The 23,343-nt window shown below is 41.0% G+C and overlaps 1 protein-coding gene and 1 long non-coding RNA gene across 6 annotated transcripts; one reads left to right on the forward strand and one right to left on the reverse strand.

Annotated features, from left to right (window-relative positions):
* The first annotated feature begins 1 nt into the window (after position 1).
* On the forward strand, positions 2-16,432 carry LOC142049560 (uncharacterized). Its single transcript, XR_012657755.1, has 3 exons — positions 2-89; positions 8,159-8,235; positions 15,543-16,432. It is a non-coding gene; the product is annotated as an uncharacterized LOC142049560 (long non-coding RNA).
* DMC1 (DNA meiotic recombinase 1) lies at positions 2,335-16,001 on the reverse strand. Of its 5 annotated transcripts, none has more exons than XM_075077214.1 (15): positions 15,912-16,001; positions 14,696-14,785; positions 14,117-14,204; positions 13,466-13,510; positions 10,410-10,556; positions 10,031-10,113; positions 9,366-9,418; positions 8,422-8,463; positions 7,140-7,212; positions 6,414-6,505; positions 5,488-5,561; positions 5,275-5,389; positions 4,374-4,434; positions 3,732-3,848; positions 2,335-3,034 (listed from the first exon to the last, which is right to left on the reverse strand). In XM_075077214.1, the coding sequence occupies exons 3-15, from the start codon at positions 14,171-14,173 to the stop codon at positions 2,965-2,967; spliced, it is 1,029 nt and encodes a 342-aa protein (XP_074933315.1). In that variant the 5' UTR covers positions 14,174-14,204; positions 14,696-14,785; positions 15,912-16,001; the 3' UTR covers positions 2,335-2,964. The 5 variants fall into 5 exon arrangements, with proteins under 5 accessions (XP_074933315.1, XP_074933307.1, XP_074933324.1 ...); XM_075077206.1 differs by having other exon boundaries at positions 14,117-14,207; XM_075077223.1 differs by lacking the exon at positions 8,422-8,463 and having other exon boundaries at positions 14,117-14,207.
* Positions 16,433-23,343: the final 6,911 nt, after the last annotated feature.

Genomic DNA, 23,343 nt, shown 5'->3' on the forward strand with positions numbered 1-23,343 from the left:
GAAAATGCCTACGCCTATTCCCGGAAGCCAACTACGCCGTAAATTAGCTTGGCGAAGCAGTGCTCCGCGCGGCAGGTAGGCTACGAAAGGTGCGTAGCGTTCTTTACTTGAGCCGGGCACCCGCGTGAGGAAGGGAGGGAGGGGAATAACGCTCTCCCTATTCCTCAAAGTCTACTACGCAAGGAGTCAACTCCGTAACCCCTTCTAGACAGTAGGCAAAACCTAGGCCGAGGCGTACGTTACGTAAGTACACGGCGTACGCAAGTTGCGTAATTCAGTTTGGCGTAGGGCAGGAAGAGCCGGCGCTTTTTGCGTAAAATTCTTCCGCGGGTTGTGCAGGCAGGGTTGGCGGAGGGTCGGAGGATTACGTTAATTTTGCAGCGTAGTTGAGTTTGGGGAATACGGCCATTCGCCTACGCGGCCGCTGGCCCCGTGGAGCGTGGCGGCGCGGCTGAGGAGACAATAACGGGAACGGGGAGCGGGGGGCGGCGGCAGGGGCACGGCGCGCCCGGGAGGGGGTCGGGAACGGCCCCCTCGGGTCGGCGAGCCCGCACGGGGCCGGTGGGTTTGGGTTATCCCTCCGCTTTTGTTTTTTTTTCCTCCTTGTTTTTTTTTCCCCTGGCAGATCAGTAGGGGGATCTTGGCTCTGGGGCAGGACCAGGAGCGACAGCAGCCATGATGTTTGTGTTCGCCTGAGCGACAGGAGGCCGGGACAAAATGGCATAACGGGGCCCAAAATGGGATATGGTGGCAGTCCCGCATCACACACCCTTCACCATAGCTGTAGGATGGTCATAGCAGCCCCTCCAGAAAATAAACTGGTGGCTTAATTCACCGCATCGCCCACTGGTGTTACTGCCTACGATCAGTGGAATGTTTTGAAGTACTCAAAGGATGCTGGGCATGGCACGTGTTTATGGCTTGCTGGTGTTTGAGTTGCCACATCAACCCAAGGCTCCTAGCTAAAAAATAAAACGAGCCATGAGGTGATTAGGTGGCATAGGCCTTAAGTTATTGTGTGCTGTGCTGCTAGTAGCGCCTACCAACAAGCCGCTGGTAGGTCGGTCCTGGCACAAGAAGCCATGTCTGGCGGGTGGTCTGCATGCTCTAGCCAAACCCAGCCCTGGCCCAAACCACAGCCACACTATTGGCAGTGCTTTCTGGGCTATCAGATTATCAAAAATCAGTTCCTTGGCAGAAGAGAAAGCAAGTCCTTTTTACTTTCAGACCCTTGAAACAAATAACAGCCTGGAACAAGATGAAAACTGTTTACCATTTTAGTTTTACTTGCTGTGTATATGTATGGTATATGTGACAAAGTGAAAAGCAACCTTGGTGCTTAAAATAAAATACTGGAAGAGGCTTGGACCTTTCTAAGTGGGTGGAAGGTAGTGGAGTGACCGTGTAGACGCCTGGTGCTTGGCCGTTCGGTATGGATGCCTGCTGTGGGAAAGACTGGTACATGAAAAGAACTAGATGTTACATGAAATAACAACAGCTGATCCATTCCTGGCCCTCTCAGATCAACCAAGCTCCCTGCTTTCGTCTCTCTAGACTTCTCTCCACAGTTAAAAATAGTGGAAAAATATCAGATATGTTAAGAAGCTACTTGAGGAAGGCAAACTCTCTAGCTCTGTCACAAGATGAACGCTGGCTAGAGCATCAGGCTTTTCTTGGATGAATTCCTGATCATCAATGCCTTTTTACTTCATGTTATCTTACATGCAATAGTAAATCTAAATTTAAAAATTATTATATTGGTGAGGACCAGCTCTCTAACCAGACACCAAAGTTAGACCCATTCTAATTAGCATTTTTATTCACGAGGACAAACTAAGGCCTTCCCTTAAAGCATCTAATATACAAATTGTTGAATTTATTTCAAAACAAGTAATTCCATGAGCATTGAAGGTAATGCAAACTGAATTGGTATGTTGTCCCCTGATCTCCCATTTCTCTTTTTCCTCCGGCTTCTTGGTTTGCCCCCCATGGCACACATCTCTGGCTAGTTTGGAGCCACACCTGTGCTGGCCGGCCTGTGGGCACGCTCTCCCAAGCCAAGTCTAAGTGCCTTTCCCTTGGTGCAAGTACAGGTGTCAGCCTCTCCCCCCTATCTAGCCACTGTTTTTGTTTTCTTCCACTACTTAATAACCATCATTAATATTCTTGCTTATATTAGGAGACTGACAGGGCAATTACACAAAATTTTTTTCTTTAGAGAACTAGAGAAAAGATTTTAAAATGCTGGGTCTCATCCATCTGACTTCTCTCCTGAAGGATCAGTGAGAATACTGAGAGCAGGGTTTGATTCAAAGCACCAAACATAAGGGGAGCGCTGTTCTAATTCATCATCTTTATTTTTAACTTCACGGTTTTAACACATTCTCTTCAAAAAGTAGAAAATGCTAAATAAAAATACAAAAATTACCTAGTCGAGATAAAAATACCCAAAAATGTATTTTTAAAGTAACTTGTTTGTCTACAGTACATGAGAGTCCGTCAAGTTCTTGGGCTGTTCCTCCTGCCCCTGCCTTTTCCATCTATTTATGTCAATTTTATAATCGAGCTTATTCCAATCCTTTTCCACTTTACACTATTAAATTCTACCACATAGATGCTTTTTTTGAAAGAAACTAAAAAAAAAAAGAGTATATTAATCTCATGTGAAAGGACAGCTTTGATTTTCACAGAATATAGGAAAAGGATTCTTTGAACAATTCACAAGCATATTTCTTAAACTTTTGTCTGCTGAAAGTTCAACTGAAAAATGAAGACCCTAGCTGAACCAAATTCTATTAAGATCAATTAAACTGAACTGTACAGAGTTTGTCCCAATGTCCTCCCAAAATATCTCAAACGGTTCCAAGAAGATAAAAATGCAGCCAGGCAGTCGGTGACCTTGCACAAATCTTCATCCCAACCACCCAGGTGGTTTTCAGCGGTACAATGACATTGGTTTCCTGCCTATTCTTTGGAGTCCCCAATCCCTCCAGCAGTTATTGCAAATGTGGCTTCATTTTCAGGCATCTCAGGGCTGGGGGAAAAAAGAAATCAGAAGCAAGGAACTTGTGGGTTTCCCCACATCAAATGCAGTTGTGAAACATTCCCCAAAACGTTGCAAGTGTAAGCAACCTGGAACATTTCAACATCTTTATACATAGGTGCAAACTGTAGAACGTGATCGATATTATCAAGATCAGAAAATATGAAATCCACGTCTTGGAAGATGACAAACACCAGGGAGTGGAACGGAGAAGGAAGGATTCTGTCTGTGCAAACTCTCATTTCAATTTCTTAGTTCCTGAGCAGGAACAGCGGTCTCCCCATGCAGTTCCACTGGGACAATTTTTAATGACTTGCGTCTGCCACAGCTTACCAGGTAAAGTGATACTAATTGGGTCAGCAAAACTTAGTGATTAACAGCTTGGGAATTTTCCTGCCAAGGGACCACCAGTCTTACTGAACTATTTGATGGTCTTCTTCAAGAGATGAGCATCTAGGAGGATTTTTGATGAAAGGTTACATAATTTAGTGTATGCAATATGCAAGACACCTTTAAGTCTGTTAATTAGCTTGTCTTTTCAGATTTTCTCTCAACTTACCATCCCAAAACAGGGTTAGTTTGAAACCATGAATCAGCCATCAAGTTATTAAGTTTCAGGACTATGAACTTTGTCACCTTACAGTTGCTTATAACACAGCTTCCTTCCTGTGAAGGAAAGGTGATTTACCTGTCGTATATCTTTGCAATACGCAGCTCCCCTCTCCCTTTCCTCAAGCTAATCCTGGTTGTTGAAGCATGAGCAAGGATGTGGCCCCCAATGGGCTTTTTGGGGTCTGCCTGAAAGCTAAATTAGCAAGAAAATTGTGATGATTCACTGTGCAAATTCAATTAGCTGTCAGATGAGGCATATTGAACTCAGTAATGAATAATAAATAGGTAAATATATCAAAAAGGGTCTTTAACACCCTTGCCTCAAGATAGGATGTTCAGGTGTTCGATGCTGGCATAATTCTCCTCTCATTGAATTCAAGAGGCTCAAGAAATACACACCTTAAACTTTATATAAAAGCTGCTCCAAAATAAAATGGGGTACTTTATTACTACTTTTTATGGCTGTTTCTCTTCATTCAAGTCACAGTGAAAGAAGCCATCACACCAGGCAGCAGATAAATGTAAAAAAAAACTCATTACAAAAAACAAGAGAAACCTAAAGGTGTCATCAGTGAATGATTCACCATATCAGAGGGACCAATGACCAATGTGAACCTTCGTCTTGGAGCCTCTTACTCCACACAATCTCAGTTCTCATCTCTGTTACATATGTAATACAAAAGAGAAGAAATGGAAAAAAAGAGAAAAGGTATCTTACGTCATAGTTGCTCCTGGATCAGCAGTCATCTGGTTGGTCACAAACACAGCCACGTTATATTCTGCAATAGAACACAATGCAAAGAAGGTGGACTATATCCAGTTAGAATTCCAAAATATTCTCCCATCCATGGTAAAAGCAAGGCTGCAGCTGAAGCACTTCACATTTCAAATGAAAGAGAAGCAAATATTCTTTATGTCTGATGGCTGCAGTTAATCAGCAGACAGCCTGAATTTCCTCCTGCGTGACTTCAACTGTAGTACTTATGCAAAAAATGAGCGCTTTTCAGAATCCCACTGACCAAATCTTTCTCAGTTCCCATCTTCTCTGTTGGCTCCCTCCCCTCAGCCCCCTCCCCTCCTTTGTCCGTTTGCCCCTTTTTTTTTATTTACTGCGTAAAAAAACATTTACTCATTCCTTATTGATATTTCTGAGACATTCCAATGAGGAGGATCCCTATTCATCCTGTCATCATCCCTCAGAGCATTGCAAAGTACTGGGAGCATGGCAATGGGCACGGCTTTTTTATCTCTCTGTGCCGTCATCCTTTTTTCTGCCCTTCATGTTTCTCATGTATTTAGACTCAAAATTTGGGGAAGACAATTTCTCTTACTGGATATTTGTCCTGTTCTACAACTTATTCTCTCATTTAGGACTCTCTTAACAATATTTCTAGGAAAAGTTTAAATGTTCAATGGTTCTAAAGATTCCTTAACCTGTCATCCTGAAATAATATATGTTTGATATTTTTGTAACTGACAGAGGTGTGAAGTGAGGAATGATTCCTGGGACAGTGCCTGACTTGATGGTACACTCGGACTATGAGGTGGTTGTGCTACCAACACCTACCGTTTCAGTAACTCCAGTCCACGTTTTCCAGTTTTTGCAATGTCTCCCTTACCTTCTGATATTTTTTGGAGCCTTGACAGCATCTGAGCCAGTTTCTGTTGTCGTTCAGCCAACTCTCCACGACCACTGAAATCCACACGGAAAAGTGCCATTATGGAGTCAATGATCTGCGTTGCAATTATTCTAGATAAGTAAATATAGTGAAAGAAAATAGGAAAACGTATTCTGAAGGCAGTAAGCATACAAAAAAAAATTAGTCTTGTACCAATAGCTTGAAGATACCAGCTTCCTCATGGAACTTGGCTGCTACATAGTCAAGCAATTCCATCTGGTGTTCACCTGGTAGGAAGTACCGTTGCCAAATTAAATTAGGAGCAGAAAGAGTTCTGAAGCAACAAAAGCCTGAATTTTAAAATTCACTTTAAACATCGGCACTGTTTATATTTTCACTGCCAGCAGTTTCAAATCCAGTGCCCAGTAACACGCTACCTTTACAATAACCAGCAGTGCCTGCACTTCTGCCGGTTCCAGTTTCCACTTGCCTAACTAATAAAACTTATTTGTGAAAAGCTTCACGACAAAACTATGCATGAAGACAACTTTTTTGTTGTGTTAGGAACTGAAAATCAATATAAACATTTGAATTTAATGTTGAATCAAATGACACACAGAAATCGTGTTAATGATATTATTCATGTTCATATTGTACTCTCAAAGTAAAAGTCCCATTTAAAACTTCCTTGAAGTTTTAATGCAATGTCTTGTGACGGAGTGTGTTGGAGCTGTCCCGACAAAGTTCCATTCAAAAGATCATAGAGAATTTCTCAACAGCATTTATAGAATTAGCGTACATTCAAGAAATCGTGGTTACATTAATTGGTGCGTCTCTTACTGAGATGCTATGCTGACACCCGTCATAGACATGGCAGAGTTCACTTAATGTTGTGGCAAACTGCAAAATTTTATTGTTTATGTAGTGCAGCTGAGCTGGAATACTTACAGGGAGCAGGTCTGCTCAGTGTACGACACCAGAAACAGAAAATGGAAGCAAGCTCCTAACTTCTTTTGTTAGCAACAAAACATTCTTTATGATCCTCAGTGGGCAATCTCAGTTCATAAACTGAGAACTATTAAAATGGGAGCCTTAGAGAAAAAACACAGATACCATGCCAGTTGCAATAATGGTCTTACTAGTATATGCACGTGCGTACAGCACGTTGTCAAGTACTGCGTCGTGGTCAACATCGAAGCGATCAGCAATGTCACGAAGACGGTCTGGTCGGCTGACATTAGTCAAAGTTAAGGATTTCTCTTTGTACAAACCATGCTCTGAAAATAATAAAACTCTGTTCCAAAACACAGCTATGGAAAAATAAGGAAGAATATTTATTTTGATCCTAGAGAAGACTGACTTTTTCTCTTCACACTGTCCCACGTACCCTAAAGATAGTTTAGGGCTCATGATGATAATTGTTTTGTGTTTAGGGTTTGAGGCAGGGAGGGTTGGTTGACATATGGATATCTGTGTTCTAGGAATTTAGCTGTGAGCAAAACCTATTTATACACAGTCTACCACAGATACGAAGTGTTAAAAATAGTGTTTAGTACTTGTATGAACTTCTCTTGAAGTAAACAGAAAAGCTTCTATCACTTGTATCATTATCAAGAAGGCATATTAGATCTCAGAAAAAACAGAATAAAATCTGCATCCTAACTCTAATTTTTCTAGGTTGGATTTCATCAAACGACAGAGAAAAAAGCCACCACCTGTGACACACACTCTGCTCTACAGGCTTTCTGTGTCAGTCATAATGTTTTACCTGTATGAAGCTATCTGGAGCCTCCTACTTGCTCAGAACAAAACGAAATGGCTTTCCAGTTCATCGTACCTGTAGCTTTCAACAGTCCAAAAGATACAAAGTGTTTTCAGTATCGATGAAGATAATCTTTCCACCCGTGTAGCCATTTGGTCCTGGAAGCTGAGCTGTCACTACAGTGAATCATAGACGATCAAAATGAAGAAGCAGGGGAAAATATTTTCTGACTCCCTTTATTATTATTTTTTAATAAAATACAACTACTTATCCGTATCACAAAGAACCACCAGTTTTAATCAATGTGGAAATCATGAGCATCTCAAGACGTACTGCCAGCCTGAGAAGCAACTCAAGCAGCTCACTTTTCTGGACCGGGGATCAGATGAGACTTAATTAATGGTGTCAGAATTGTGCTTTACTCAGTACCACCACCAAATCTGTATATTTTTAATTGAATATAGGTTAGGGCATTATTAATAGGTTCTTACGCACAAAGTGTCCTCTTAATCCTCTGCCCAAAGGAATGGTAGTGACTTAGGCTTTTTTTCCAGCTGTAACTCATACGATCAAAAATTCTTTGGATATGAATTTTTCCTGATATGTGAATAGTTATTGATGGTGGGTTTAGTCTCTTTGGAGTGAATAAGCTAAAATACGCAATTCAGTTGTACTCATGCAAAAGGGAATGACTCTGCTGACCGTTAGACTGTACTAAATGGAAGAGGCCTTATTTTTCCAGAAGTTGCCATAATTCCTGTTATAGTATAGGGTTAATTTAAGGGAATGTTTGCCAACCCAGTCTCTGGTAACTATATTCCAGCAGCATTAATAGATGTGTTATTATTTATTACTGTTTACACATTTAGAGATATCTATCGCTGGGAAATCAGCGATATTTGCTGTATTTGGCACTGCCCAAATACAATGATTGCCAAAGTCTTTGTTTATCCAGTTACAGTCAGGCAGAAGTACCCTTCAGTGCCCTTTCAGAATGTCATATTCAAGAAAACCTCTTGAAACCAGGAAATTAAGAGTTGCTAAGAAAGAACCTTGCCTTTGCCCTATTCTGAACAATGCCCCTGTCTGCCTGTAACCTGTATTTGTGCTCTGCTTTTCCAGATGGTGTGTTTCACTGGTTTCTCCAAGACAGTCTATGATCGTCTCTCTCCTTATGGCAAAACTTACCTCGATGTCAGGTAAGCAGTATTAAAAAGTAATAATTTATAAGTTCCCTACTCAAAGATAATTAATGGAGATAAGAGTCACCAAGGTCTGCTTCACTGTATTTCTAAAGATCCTGACTTATCTCTATGTGTTTAATTCTGATACAGTTGTAAAGAATGGAGAAGAAACGGCTGTCTGTTTCAAGGGAGTACACCTACCACAAAGGGTGTGAGATAGCTGGGTTTTGCCTGTCCTGAACTCTGTTAAATAAAGAAAAAAGTCAGGGTTTATTTTTCTGAGTTTCCCAGATTCAGGAGTTACTGCAGTTAGGAACACTCTTACTTACCAAATTCACCTCTATCTCTACCTTTTTAAATCATTTAACCCCAATTTATAAATCATATTCTGTACAGTAGAAATGTGTTACATGAATAACAAAATCTGAAATGCTTTAATTTGATCATACTGCACTGCTGAGGTCATTTATTCTTTTCTGTGTAGAAGTTAAAACCACATGGCACCTATGTAAAAGCGTTAAGGGGGGGAGGCGGGGTAAGAAATGGTCGATTCCACTGACCTGGCCCATTTCATATTCAGTAAAATGATCATGGAGAAGCTTATGAGTTTACTCATCTCATTATATCAAATTACGTCAGTCTGCCATTTATCTTTTCTAAAGGGAAGAGTACTGTGCTTTATGAACTCTTACTGTTATTGAAGTGTTAACCACTAACTGATCAAATTTACTATAATAGTAGCTTATCTGTGATTTCAAAATCTTATACAAAATGCAATGTGTCCTAAGTGTGCATAAATGAAATAACTTTTGTGGCAGTTTTGTTACCGGAAAGGAACACAGACTGCATCAGGGAAATCTTTCCTATATGACATGTTACTAATAACGTTAATAATGCTATGTTGTACTGAGTCAGCATGCCCCAAGTCTAATGATTACTCAGCTCAAACTTAGTCTGCAAGCAAATGAAGAGGAAAAAAGGGAAAACACTAAGCAAAGTGAATTCTTTCTTCTTACCCTCATGCAGGTACCGGTCTTTATGACTAGAGTGTGATAAATTTGATAGAAGTAATCCAGCTTGATTTAAAATCTAAACTCAGTTGCAATTCTTTGTTCAGTAATACTCATTTAACATGGGTTTCTCACCTCCAAAGGCCTCAGTGATTGCCATGCTTTCAATCCCACCACCCAGAAGTTTACTGGAGAAAGGGAGAGGATTATGATATAGTTAAACCCACAAAATCACAAGAGGAAAGCAAAAAAGAGAAATTTTTGCTACTTTAAGAAAAATTATTTCTGCCTTAAAGGCCTTCACTTGATGCATTAAGTGCAGGGCACTAAATGGTCACTGATTCATAAAGAATTAACTCTGTCTCATCCTTCTTTTCTCGGTGCAAGAAAAAGATGTATAGAAATCATTACTGGAAAGAAAGAAAAGAGAAAATACCTTTGAAAATATAACATTCCATAAAAATATCTCAAGGGAGGTCTTGAAGTCTTATAATTTTGATCTGAGGCCTGCAGGTTGTTTTGACTAGGTGAAAAAATTATGGTACGTTCAGGATTTCTGGATGCAAACACTGTTTATTTACAATGACTGTACAAAGTCCAGTTTCCCCTCAGAAAACGGGTTGGTTTTGTTGCTTACTGATGCAGGCATCTTTGAGCCAACACTAGCTCCAAATGCAAAGTAACCTATGTGTCCTAGCTGAATATTTGTTCTTTTATATTTTTGTGACTCATTAAAGGCAATAAATGTGATTATTGGAACAATTTGGACTAAGGAAGGATTTAAGCAGAGATCAGCTTACTCAAATTCCTGGCTGCCAGTAGTAATATGAAATACCATCTTCCGTTTTTCACTGTACTCAAAGGCGGTCAGGAAGCCTGGTTCCTAAGGAAGACCAAAGAGAACATGAGAGGTTTGTTTTAGCTTTAACCTGAAGGTAAAGTGCAATATCCCACACAAATATCTTCTCTGCACCCTAGCCTCATTTACACAGGTTGTGTATGAAAAGCACCACAGAGTTTGTCTGGTTGTTGTAAAGTATTATTCCTTTAGAATAACAAGCAGAATAATTTTCAAAATTATCTCGATGATGTGGTGAAAAGATCTGTTAAGAGAAAAGTTGCACAGCATCTTGGAGAGGCCAGCATTAAGTTTAAACATCAGGAAAGTGACTGGCTTACAATAAGCTTGTTTGCGGCTTCTTTAATCTTGTCCACTTTGGCCTCTGAAAGCCCTTTTATGTTGCACAGTGCCCGTCTTGTGGTCATCTGGATTCCTTTGATCGTGCAGATCCCAACTGACTTCAGTTTTTTAATATCTGCTACATTCTGTGAAGAAAGTACCTTTCTCTGAGTACCCGTGACAGTTAACAACTGGAAGGCGAAGTAAATAGCTGAAACACGTTTTGCTATACATTCATATGTGTGTGTGTTTTCACCAAGAAAGAAATAGATTTACAGTACTCTTTGTTATGATACCAACAACAGAAAATTTTGAGTAATATCAGTATGAAGGATCATGGTGTAGAGACAACCTGGTGCTTTTGAGAGAGAGGTGTCTTAGGTCCAGTTGTACTTACTTGTCCCTGTTCAGTGCCAGTCTTTCTAGATCCAAGCTGGTAGTAAAGAAACAGTACGGATTATTTCAGATAGCGTGGAGCCCAACCTAGTAAAGCCTGCGACACTTAATCTGTCCTTGGTCCCTTCACACAGATAATCTGTAAAGATGATAATCTGGTCATGGATAATGGGGAGCTGAATTGCAAGGACCATTGGAAGCTGACTCTTAACTGCTGTGCTGTTTCTGCATGGTCACAGTATGTCCGGTTTAACACACATATATATCCTCCAGATCCAACCAACACTTTGGGCTGGAATGAGATTATTAGTTTTTCATAAATTGGGTACAGCATGACTTCGCCCTACTGACACATTTTGCCTTCTCTCACCTCATTTTATGATTCTGGCATCACTGGAAACTTAAAGGCAAGCAATAGATTACTCACAAGAAAACATACCATGTAAAAAGTTTGGGATAATGCTTCAATTTACCATCTCCAGCCAAGTTTTTTTCCTTGAAAAGAACTATGAACTGGATGTGTCATCTATTTATCTAGATCGTGTGGGTGCATAAGACGTAAGAAGGGGGGAGCTACGCTAGAAATTAGTCATGTTCATTGGGAAGCTTATTTCTCATCCTGTGAGGTGTTTTGGATTATTACATTAATAGAGATGGATGAGGTAAAATCGGTCACGAATAAAAATGACTCTTCTACCCAAAAGAATGTAATAACCAGAAATATAAAAAGGATTGAGGTGGGTTATTGTGTTCTTCTATTAAGACAACAGACTACTCCTGCAAAGAGCTTTTTTTCTAGACCAACAATTTAAACGCATTACCCTGCTTCTGCATTTCTCCAGTGGCTGTGTCTTTCTGGTCACATCAGCCTTAAGGCTGTTATGCATTAGAAGTCTCTGTGTGGTAAACCTGGTTGTGGAAGTTCCTGGTTTCTCCGAATCCAGAGATCGGGGTCACTGATTCACCTTTCACCAGCAGCTCATGTACCAACCAACGTCCTAGGATATACTCCTTCTTAGACTGTAGTTCAATACTACGAGGTGCTCCGCAGTACTCTTGGCTTAACATACTGACACACCTGCCCCCTAACACCAGCTGCTTGTCCTGATCCTCTCCCTTACATTGCAGCCCTGTCCTCCAGGTTGTACGCCTCTGAGGTGGAAGAGGGAGCAGACTGAGAATTTACAAACAAAAAAACTGAACCACATTTTTTGTTGTGATAATTTGGGGACTAATTCTTTCACAAATACAGTTCACAGGGTGACTATAAGAACAGATGTGCCAGAAGAAGGGATAGCACACTCCAGTGGCAGGAGCACTCAGCAAAGGCTGCGGGGTCTCAGCACCTTAGTTCCTACCAAACGCTTTTGAACATCAAACCACAGCCTAGGCTGTGCTAATCAGACTCTCTTTGTGGCCACACTGTCAGATCTAGTAAATATGTCTCTCTCTACTCCTAGGAAAAAGATTCTAAACCCACAAAAACTATTTATTTAAGCAAATTAATTTAACAGATATGGGTCATCATATGTTTGTACAGAAATTTCAACTGGCACAGCTGAGAACAAAAACTTCCCCTGGGATATGAGAATAATCACTTGGAAGAAAAAAAAAAAAAAGGAGCAGGAAACCGTCATTACCCTCATTAAGCCAGAACAGCTTAAGTCATTATTCTTTATTTTCAAGATCTTTCATACCTTATTATTGTTCTCTGCATACCATGCCTCATTTAATACTGACAGGCTAGTACAGCTCCCTTCCAGCTCATGAAGTCAGCCTCTTTGCTCAACTTGTAAAATTTTTAATACAGGAATTTGTGTATTTTTTCTATGTTGCCCCCTAGTTAGAGCTCCCAGTCTCATGATCCTTCCTCAGAACTCTTGTTAAAACTGTCAATGAATTGCCAATAAAAAAAGTTGACAATTATGCTGCTGACATGCTGAGCCCAGTAACTATAGTCCGGACTCATGCTGTCTCATTATGTCTGTGTCCTCCCTGTCTGTATCTGTCTGTAGTCATTTATATTAGAGTTAAATCTTACATTACTTCGGGCAAACCCAACTTTTTGTTCTGCTTCTATAACACTGAATGTAATAGTGTTCTGATCCATGAGACAGGCTCCTGGATAAACATACAATAACAGTAATTCAAAGAAATAGGTGATGTTTATGTGATAATGATGATGATAACGATTATAGGAATTCATATTTGATGAAGAAAACTAACCACTTATTTCTCTAACTACTAATATTTTCTTCACTCCCACTCTACCCCCTTCACCAGCATACTGAAAATAGTATAGCAACAATTGTCACAGTGTAATTTCACAGGCACCAAAAATGCAGGAGTAATTACTAAGATTGGCAGGAACAGGAAGTAATCTATCACACAGTTTTCAAATAAATTAGCAAGTAGTTGGTTTTTCAAGAGTGCTGGGTGCTAAATACTTTGAATAACTTGTCACTTTATTTAGGAATCTGATGGGAATGAGATTTTCTGAAAACCAAAGGCAAAATTTGTCTTCACATGACTGATTTAAAATTTACTGCAAGGAGGAATTTCAGTTATTTGTATCGATGTGTATACACTTTTGGAAGAATGACCTTAAAATAGATTTATGTGGGCAAATCTGTGTGCTAAAGTCATTGCTAATACTTACAATGCCATGCTTCTGTAGCAGGTCAATATCCTGAAAAAAGGATTCCTAAAAAAAAAAAAATGCAGAAAAGAAGGATTTTGCTTTTTCTTGTAATTACATCTGTCTCACTATGTGTCTTTTTAAAATTTGTAAACATTTAAATTATTTTCCCTAATAACATATAACTTGTTGGACTACCCGAATAAGCAAAGCCATAGTGAGCCAAGAAGGCCCACACATTTCCTATCACCTTCTTCATAAAGTGTATCCTCAGAGGCAAGCAATCCTCTACTGTGCTAACAAAACCTGTGTTACAATCATCATAATCTTGATTTTTTCCACCACAGGTCCTCAGCCTTTTCAGGCTGATGACCATTCCTTGGAAGCATAAAATTAACTGATAGAAGTGTGAAATATAAAGAAATAATTATAATCCCATTAAAAACTGTGCATAGCTTTTGAAAGGTTAATGACAGGCACTTGAACAGCAAGGCTGTACAGGGACTGGGAGAGTGAGATTTTCTTGGTATTAGACTGGAACAAAATTGTAAATGCACTGAACTCCTTGATGGTCTTTGGGGACCTCCTGTCTCTCCGTGGATTTCATAACACTGTCAAAATGCCTTCAAACAAGATTTGCTGTACATAGTTTTCAATGAACCATAAATTTACCTCATCATCCTGGTATCCTGGTTCTTCTTGGACTACTTGATCCTCCATGGTCTTCATCGTGAAAAAGCAGGCAATAAAGTATTGATCGCTACTGGGAAATGCAAACAAAGATAGTATTGGGGTGGCAATAAATGAATAAATGACTACAAAAGGACTTTTAAGAAGTCCTTGAACCTCTAAGTATGCCATCACATATGGATTTAAACTTGGATTCTGCTTCCAACTCTTCATTTTCAGGTCTACCAGACCAAAAGGAGAAAATCTGCTGCATTACTGTCAGATGAACCAGTTTGACTAGAAAGGGTTTAACAGATATTAGGAAAAGAGATCTCATTCCCTTGCAAGAATCTTGGGTCAGAGTACAGGTTTGGAGGTGGGAACTTTTTAAATGATTTATCATTAGTGGAATTTATTCTGGTAAGAAAGTTAAAGGTAGTCTGTATTTTTATAACAAAAATCAGCAGAGTTGCAGACAGGGTAGTGGAAAGGCAATGCAACATCTCAGCTTCCCCATCTCTATGTGACAGAAAGCCCACAATACAGTGCTATTGAGAAGGCTACAACTCCTTAGTCATGTACCTTGAGAGTAGACTATAAAGCTGTATTTGTTCTCAACTTCTTGCTAGAGTTCAGAATGCCTAATAAATCCTGAAGATTTGCAAGTGTCGCCTGTAAGATATATGCTTGCATGAAGAGAATTAAAAAAGGGTAATAAAAATCTGAGGCTTCTGTTATGCAAAAATATACACAGAGAGCTTATTTCATGGGTTTTCACGGTTAACTTGCCATGCCTGTACTCCACTACAGCCTCACTGCCCTCTTTATATGACTTCCTATAAGCAAGGCCTAAAGCCAGAATAGGCACTTATCTATAATATAGTCAAATAAATCCCTAAATATTATCTACTTAAATTTTATGAATGCAAGAAAAAATGAATACAAAGTAGTTCCTTAGAAATATGACCTTATGACCTGCTGTATCAGTTTTGTGATTTTGTAAATGGATAGGTTGCTTCTGTCTTAATTGTGAGCTTGTCTTCACTGTTCTAGCTATGGCTGTTCAAAACTTTTGCAAACTACCTCATCCAGGTGTCTATATACGTTTGCTTGCTCATCCTTGTTAATAAAATCCATGAAAGGTAAGATGGGTTTAGTATGAAGTACAAGATGGGCTATGTCTAACAGAGGATGGGATAATTTAGACTAAAGATCTGCAAATAGCTTTTTTTCAGCTTCTGAGTGGATACTTAAGGTCTGCCTAATTTACTTGCAAGAATCTTGTGTATACAGAAGATGCAAGAAGTGAGAAAGAAAATATAATTTTAGAATGATCTTATTTGGTTTTGGAGTGAAAATACAATGGAGTCACTTCTGTTAAAATCAGTTGTTTCTGTTAGTGTCAGGATATATTTCACTTCTATTTCAGGACCCTGACAATGATGGAATGAGAAATCATGTCTTCACATCATGCTTTATATCAATCAGAAAAATAATTACAGTCAAATATTAATTTAAAAATACTTGAAGAGATCTTAAAAACCCCTTTACTTCAAATACTGAAGGAAGAAAAACAAGTAATGCAAAAGGCATTACAATTGTATTACATCTTCTCCATTAAAAATATCCTCCTGAAATGCACATAACCCTGCACTTCATACACAGCTGAACAGGTCATGGGATTGTTCTCCCACTCCCCATCCTTAGGTAACTGGCATCTCACAGCAGAAAAAAGAGGCAGACCCAGACCTGTGCCTTCCTGCGGGCTACAAGGCAAAATGGAGAAATTATACTGTACCCTACTACAAGCTTTAGGGATGAAAAAAATCCTCCTGTATAGTGGAAAGTCCTCCTGTTGCAGCTACGTTGGCACACCAAAGACCCAGAGGATTTCAGCCACGGCTGCCTGCAATGAACGAGATAAAAGGGTGGAAGTCTGAGACAACAGAGCAAATCCATGAAGAAACAAAGACATTTGTGGGGAAACACAAACACTTTTGTGCCACCTCAGGTGCCCCAACCCTGCTGTTACCGCCTTGGGACCTCTTCATTAGGATAAGTGAGGAAGAGCTGTGTGCTGCGCTCCATTTAATACATAGAGACTGTCGGTGTGACAGGGACCTGGCCCCAGCACATAGCATTGGGTTTAATGAGCTGGCTTTGAACTGACAGAAGGACCTCAGCTGACTTGACTGGAGCAGAGTTTGGGCCCCTGCCCCTGGGGCAGCAGGCAATCTGACCTGCCCCGAGGGGCGCCATGGTGGAATTTCACATCTATTGACTCAGAGGAAAATAAATGATTAATCATGTATCAACACACAGATTTGCCTTTTCCTTGCCAGCTGCCTTTTCAGGGGATGTAAATTTCTGTTCCCAAAGGGTGAGGCACTGCAGAATTTCCCCTCCCCCGTGGAGCGCCAAAATTCCCCCCTCAAATTTACACCAATAATTAAAACCTAGCTCATCCGCAGGCACTTCGGGGAGTGCGAGTGGTTACAGCACCCCAGCGCGGAGGGCTCCGAGCTCCCTAAGCCAGCCCAACCCTGCCCGCCTTCCCCTGCCTGAGGGAACAGATCCGAGGCTTTTCCCGCCGCAGCGGGAGGGGGGCGGCCTTACCGCCGCGCGCTGCCCGCCCGCCCGCTCGCTCGCTCGCTCGCCCGCCCGCTCGCTCGCGCTGGAGTACCCCCTGCCGCCAGCGTGGGGGCGGCGCGCAGGCTCCTGACAGGAACGGGGACTGCCCCCGCGCTGACACGCGGTTGAATTATTGTCTTCAATTATTTTGCCTTCTAAAATTTATCAACTACTATATTTGCCATCTCTAAGGAATATCGTATTAGCCTCATTTCACAGCTGGAAAAGACAGGCTTAATTAAAAACGTGGAGTGGTGTTGGTTTGGAGGGCGTTCAGTTCAACGCAGCTCAGCTTTATTTTATCAGGGTGCCACACGCACATCTTCCTCAAAAAGGCACATGGCATTTTTGGATTGGATGGTCAAAACCCATCAGGAGAGCATCTGTTTCCAAAAGCTGGAAAAGAAGTGACTTGCCTGAAGTCACAGGACAAGAAAATGAGGCTGAGTCATACACATGACTTAATCTGCCATTTTAAAAGGATGGAAAAGGTGCTTTTTAGGATATGAACACTTATACAAGTTTGCAGTCTTCTTGGAGACAGTATGTGGAAAGCAATCACACCTTTTTAGCTCGCCTCTGGTAGCACAGTCAGTATGGGACTGCACGGGAAGGAGACGTGGGTGTCCTGTGAGCAGGAGGAGTTGTCAGCTGCCCCTCGGGGTCGCTGCCCTGGTGGGTGGGGGGTTAAGGGATAGGAGCAGCATCTGAGCTTGTTTCAAGGTGCTTGTGAAAAGTTCCCCACCCTCCCCCCGTGGAAGGAAACCAAGCAACAAAACCCACAGCCCCTAACTGCCGTCAGCACACAGCAGGAGTGCTCACAGGGTTCCCATTTGGGACATTAAGCAATTTATTTAAGTACCTAAAGTCTAACTCTGGGTGCCCAAGGCTTCATCTATACAAAGGAACTGGCTGGCGCTGCTTTTGAAAACCGTTTTTTTTCCACAAGAGCTATTCCAGAAGAGCACTTAGGCAGACAGTCCTTTAAAGACAAATTCCTTCCCAAAGTATGTTTTTATTCCAGAACAGAATATGCATGCAGAGAGTAATCCTTCTGGTGCTGCTGAACGGCTCTGAAGCAGCTAATGCCTCTGTAAACAACCTTCCCTCCATTATCCTTCTGGTTCGTGAAATTGTTCTCAGAGGGGTCAATGACTGAACAGAATCCGAAGATCATTTCCCACCCCAAAGTGCTACTTTGGGCAATAAATTACGTTCTACATCTTCAAAATGTGTGATCATTAACTGCTCATTTGGCTTCCAGATGGCGTTATGCAATAACCCCACATACCCCATCACATTACACGCCAGCCAAGGGAGCTGAGGCATCCCAGAGCCTGCTCCTTCCCTCTGACAGGCTCTGCTGCTGACCAGTGCGCCTCCAGCTGCAAGTCAGGCACTGGCAGAAGGACATACCACTGTGTTGCGCATTTCTTCTCACTTGAGAGCTCATCCCAATTTGGACAAGACAAGAGCCAGGTCAAACCACTGCCATAAAAATACTAAGTATCCAGCTGATTTTCTCATCCTCACTAACCATTTCAATCCATGGTTGCAGTAGGGAAGTCATGTGGGTGTTTTTTTGGTTGGCTGGTTTTGGTTTTGATTCAGATTTATGTGGATCAAATGGACTAGAGTCAAATATAAAGGCTAATGCCTTCTCTCAACTTTCAAGTTGGCCATTTGCCTGTTCTTAACCAGGACAGAATAATCTGATATTTGGCCTTCCAGAATCTAACCCATGAAGATTCAGCCTGGGATATGAGCATACATTTATGTCTGCATTGTTTTGGAAGAACTGGGCCTTCTGGTTTCCATAGGAATGCATTTCACTTACAGCTGGTCCCAGACTAAAACTGTGACATACCTGAAATCTTCCCAGAACTGCAGAATGCTTCTGGGCAAAAATGCAGCAATTTCTTCATACTCTTCAGCTCTCCCTTCTCTAGCAGCAATTGCTGTTTTTTGGGTGGTTCCCCCTTCCCCCGTAAAGTTGAAAATACATGTTGTGGAGTGAAAGGGGGAGAGAGAGAGAAAGAATACTGAATATTTCAAAGGCAATCCAAGTATTAACAAGACAGAAACTTTCTTCTGTCTCCTACAGCAAAAGAATATACAGAGTGAGTTCAACACCACTTTGGAAGTTATGTTAGCTATTACATCCCCAAAATTACCCAAATCCACAAATCGTGATAGCCTTGCATAGATGTCTCACTCTAGGTACACCCTTAGACACATCAGAATTAATGATCACCGCATCCACAGCAAAACCTGACGAAAACCTTTCTGTGAGGAAGGGCCAGGCAAACGGATTCCACCTCAGCCAACCTCAGGAAAAGGCCATGCTGCTTTAACGTGCCCCATGGAATCTGTACTAACGAACTCGACATGTCACAGCTCCCTCCTCTTTCTCTACATCTGAAAGCTCTTCTGAAAACCATAGTTAGGTAATGGCTTATACCTCTAGCAAAAGAAAAGAATATCAGAATCCAGTTCAGGTTATCAGAACACGGTAGGATGAATCCACACAATATTTTTTTTTTTGTACTTAAGGAATTCCTGCTTATCGTTTTGCCACTTCTGGTCCAAATCCCTCATTTATCTGCAGTGTTTCTGGTACGCTTCTTTGAATGCTATGTCCAACTTGTGATCGTGCCTGAAACTGTGCATATGTTGGGGCAGGCTGAGTTTTACATAAAGCAAAAAACCTTGCCTATGTTTTCCATCTCTTTGGTCAGAACTAAGATGAACTGCAAAAGCTCTATGCAGACAGTGGGTCTCCGGGTAGGACTGGCAAAATATCAGACCAGCCAAGCTTCATAGTTCAGACTGGAGTAACAAGAGGGCTCCGTTGTTAAATTGGAACTACTGGAAGGAACGGAGATGGTACTGTAAGGCCGAGTGATGTCTCTGTCCTAGTCTTGAGGTCCTTAGGCAAAGCCCTGACAAAATAACTCGATCCTACATTGTTGGGAGTGATCCTGCATTAAAAAGACACAGATTTTGCGATTGCTAATGTACCTTGAGTTAATCATTAAGGATAGGGTATAGGATTAGAGATCTCCCTTCTGTGCATCAAGATGTCCTGTCCAGACCACGGTTCAACATTGCAACTCTGGAGGAAATAATGAATTTGAGGTCTGTGCCTATTGATATTACAGAGGTGCCAGGTCAAGTCAGAATCACAACAGGCTGCATGTGACTGGAGAAGAAAAGGTGCCAAAGACAACTTAATAGGATCAAAACACAGACTAGAGAATTCAGGCATGGGTATTTTTCTAAATGAAAAATAAATAATCTCTAAGTATGTCAACTATACAAATACAGTACGCGATAGCAGTCCAAGCACCATGAGCTTCATTTTCTTTGTGATCATTTTAATAGGTGATTGTGAAATAAGTAATTCTTTCTAGATAATAAAGGATGACATGATTAAAAAAAAAAAAAAGACTGGAATAAACAAGGCTACTTCTAAGCTTTGCAAAACCTAAACCTGGTTAAGAGACTTTCTAGAGACATGCATCAGTATATCATATGCAGAGTCTATCAAAAAGATAAAGGAGGCAAGAAAAGCAATCCCTTTTGAGAATGCACAAGGAATTTTTTATTTAATGTAAAAAAAGCAAACTAGTAAGAGAGAATAATAGGACTGAAAGGGACTTCAAGAGATTATCTAGCTTAAAGCAGAATCAGATGAATTTGGCAGATGTTTGTTTGCTTGGGGAGACTGTGGATTTTATCAGTTTTTTTGACAAAGAACCAGACAATTTCAGTGCTTGACTATCCTTGATGTTATGCTTGTTTTCTACCATTCTCTATGTCATTCAGTTTTGTTTGTAAAAATATGCAATATACTTCAAGCTAGCTTCTAGTTTTAAAAGGTTCAGTAACTGGGACTCTAATTCTTGTGTTCTTGTGTTTTCTACCCCAAAAGAAAAAAAAAACCGCCAGCATACCCAGTTCTAAAAGAATTGCTCAAACCTGATGGATTATCTGGTAGCATGTACAGCTTTGCTTACCTGCTCACGGCTCTTGGGGCTGTAACCAATAGCCCTGTAATACAGGATTCTCCTCAGTAATTTGCCATAACCTTTGCACTGAATTTGCAAGGCCTCAGGACTGAGGCTTGTCAGGCTTCCTCTGCCTGAACTTCTTCCAACTCTTCCGTACCTTTGTTTTACTTGGTTAGCTGTGACAGCAGTTTCCATAATTAGCCAGGTCTACGGCCGATTTGTTTTACTTTTGTTTATCTGTGTGTGGTACAGCCATCATTTTATATAAACAGCAGTAATAAACAGTTATTCTATGTAGAATGATAGATTTACGGCTAGCACAAGGATGCAGCGTAGAAAAATACGGGCCTGGTGCAACAGCAGAGGCCTTGAGAAGTGGGCATGCAAGACGTGGCACAGAGTACAGGCAGGCGGAGGTAACAGGCGAGGCACAGGCTTGGCGCTGGAGACCTGATGCCCATAAACAACTCACCAGTGATCAGTCAAGGAAATGCTGACCTGGAGCTGGATTAAGCTGATTTTAGGGGTAACAGAGAGAACTTTAGGGGTAACAAAGAGAACAAATAGTAACTGATGTGTAATAGGCGCCACATACTGGAAAATCAGTTGTAGTGTGGTGCTGCAGACCAATGAAGAAAGGTGTAAATGCGTGCTAGCAAACATATAAAAATGACAGCAAGTGGATCCTAGGGCAAGGAAGGAGAAACCATTGACACCACAATCATATTCTTCCAGCAAAGGACTCCAGATGCTGACAACTTGCAACATTACCCCCCCCACACACACCAGAATGAAACTACCAGCCTCACGACCCACAGGAGCAGTGGGAGGGTGAGTGAAATGCATGGAAAAGGGGTAGAAGCCAAGAAGCGTATGTGTTACCATTTTACAGAAGTACTCTCCCTGCGTTATTAGTCTTTCTGTAGGTTATATCTGGTCCAATAATCATTAGACTCTCAAGATTTCAGTTATACTAACAATAAATTCTTGGCTTTAATTATGCACAAGGTGTGCTCCCTCTTTGCCTATAAATAAGCTTTTGAGTGTAGCGGCATGTCACTAACGAGTGGCTGACACACCCACTTCTTCATTTCACTGGTAGCTGATAAATTAGAAGAAACTCGATGATTGCCTGAGCTAGCAAGCAGACCAGTAGCAAAATGGACAGACATGGATTAAGTGCATATCTTGCTTGTAGCTAAAATTCAGTCCTCTAAAAATTTATCACTGAGCACATTTCTAACTTATGCTAATAGATATTTAAAAAATCTATTTTAAAGCAGCGCTTTCATTTGTAACAAAAGAATTCCTCCTGCTTTGGAGGTTGGTTGCTGTGACCTTTGGCAGTTTATCAATCTGCACAAAAATCTCTATTGCAAGAAATGAAAAGCAGTTGAGGAAATACCTTACTTTGAATCATGAAATATATACTTTGGGAGATATGGGACTTTTCTGAGCTGGGAGAGCTTTCTAAATACCTTTTGCAAATTCCAAAATAACTGTTCTTAACTAACTCCACATAAATAGATTTTTGTTCTGGAATAAGTGCACCTTGTTCTACTTTAGCTTAATCAACTTTATGATAAACAGGAATAACAGACTAATTATGAAAGAAGGGTGCCCACATCTGTAGCTGAGTGGGACTAGTAATTGCAGTTACATGTGTCTTTGTTCATTTGAATAGACCTCCAAGGTCAGATAAAAGTAGGATGAAGAAAGCATGAGTAAAATTTATTTGCTATGGAACTGTTGTCAGTCTTCAAAGTCGGTGTCAGTGCCCCTGACAAGCTTGCATTTGTATTAAAGCTCAGTCACAGGCCGGTTAAAGTCCATGGGTGAATTATCTTCATTTCACTAAGTAAACCAGAAGAACTGACTAAATACTCCTCTGTTCACAGATAAAACAGGAAGCCACCACCCACAGGAATCAAGAACACCATATGGCCAGTTGGGCACTAGGGCTAGGCCAGATTGGACTAGAGAGCATGGACAGGCTCACCTGCCCCCCCCAACTAACATCTCCTGTTGCAGCTCTCAGAGTTAGCCAAAGCTTTGGTTTGAGCCAGGAGGGCATTATGTTCTCCCTTATCTAAATGGCTTTATATTTCTCCTATTTGTATTCGCTTGGGTGCTGATCTGAACAGTAAAAAAGAAAAGGTGGGATCAGGCAGCTGGGGGATGGGGGAGACAGGAGAAGACCGCCTCAGCAAGGCATTGGATCAGTTTTGCCATTTGGTGGACTCCCACCGTTCCTGCAGACGGAGGAACTTCCCTGGGACTGAATGCAAATACAGGAGGTAGAATTTGCCTGGCGGCAGCTGTACACACTACTGCCTGAGACAGGAAAAGAGAGAAGCAACGGGGATTATTGCTTTAGGAGGAAGCTGAGGCAGAAAACTCAATTTAACCACAACAACTCATCAGAAAGGGAGTTTAAACAATAAAATTGCTTATGGATGCATCTCCCATGCTGCAGAACACGGAACCGTGTGTCTATTCTTCACACCAGAGAAATTCTGACTCCTAACACAAACAAGGTGGAAGTACTGCAAATATCATCTTAACTGTTATGGCCAAAAGAGTCAA

The sequence above is a fragment of the Phalacrocorax aristotelis genome, chromosome 1 (genome assembly GCF_949628215.1).
Source record: "Phalacrocorax aristotelis chromosome 1, bGulAri2.1, whole genome shotgun sequence".
Classification (NCBI taxonomy): Eukaryota; Metazoa; Chordata; class Aves; order Suliformes; family Phalacrocoracidae; genus Phalacrocorax; species Phalacrocorax aristotelis.

Coding starts and splice junctions, on each gene's coding strand:
- DMC1 (XM_075077214.1), bottom strand. CDS start 14,173: ATGAAGACCATGGAGGATCAAGTAGTCCAAGAAGAACCAGGATACCAG. Junction 6,506..7,139: donor ATCGATACTGAAAACACTTT/GTATCTTTTGGA, acceptor GACTAATGTCAG/CCGACCAGACCGTCTTCGTG. Junction 4,435..5,274: donor GCTCCAAAAAATATCAGAAG/GTAAGGGAGACA, acceptor GTTCTATTGCAG/AATATAACGTGGCTGTGTTT.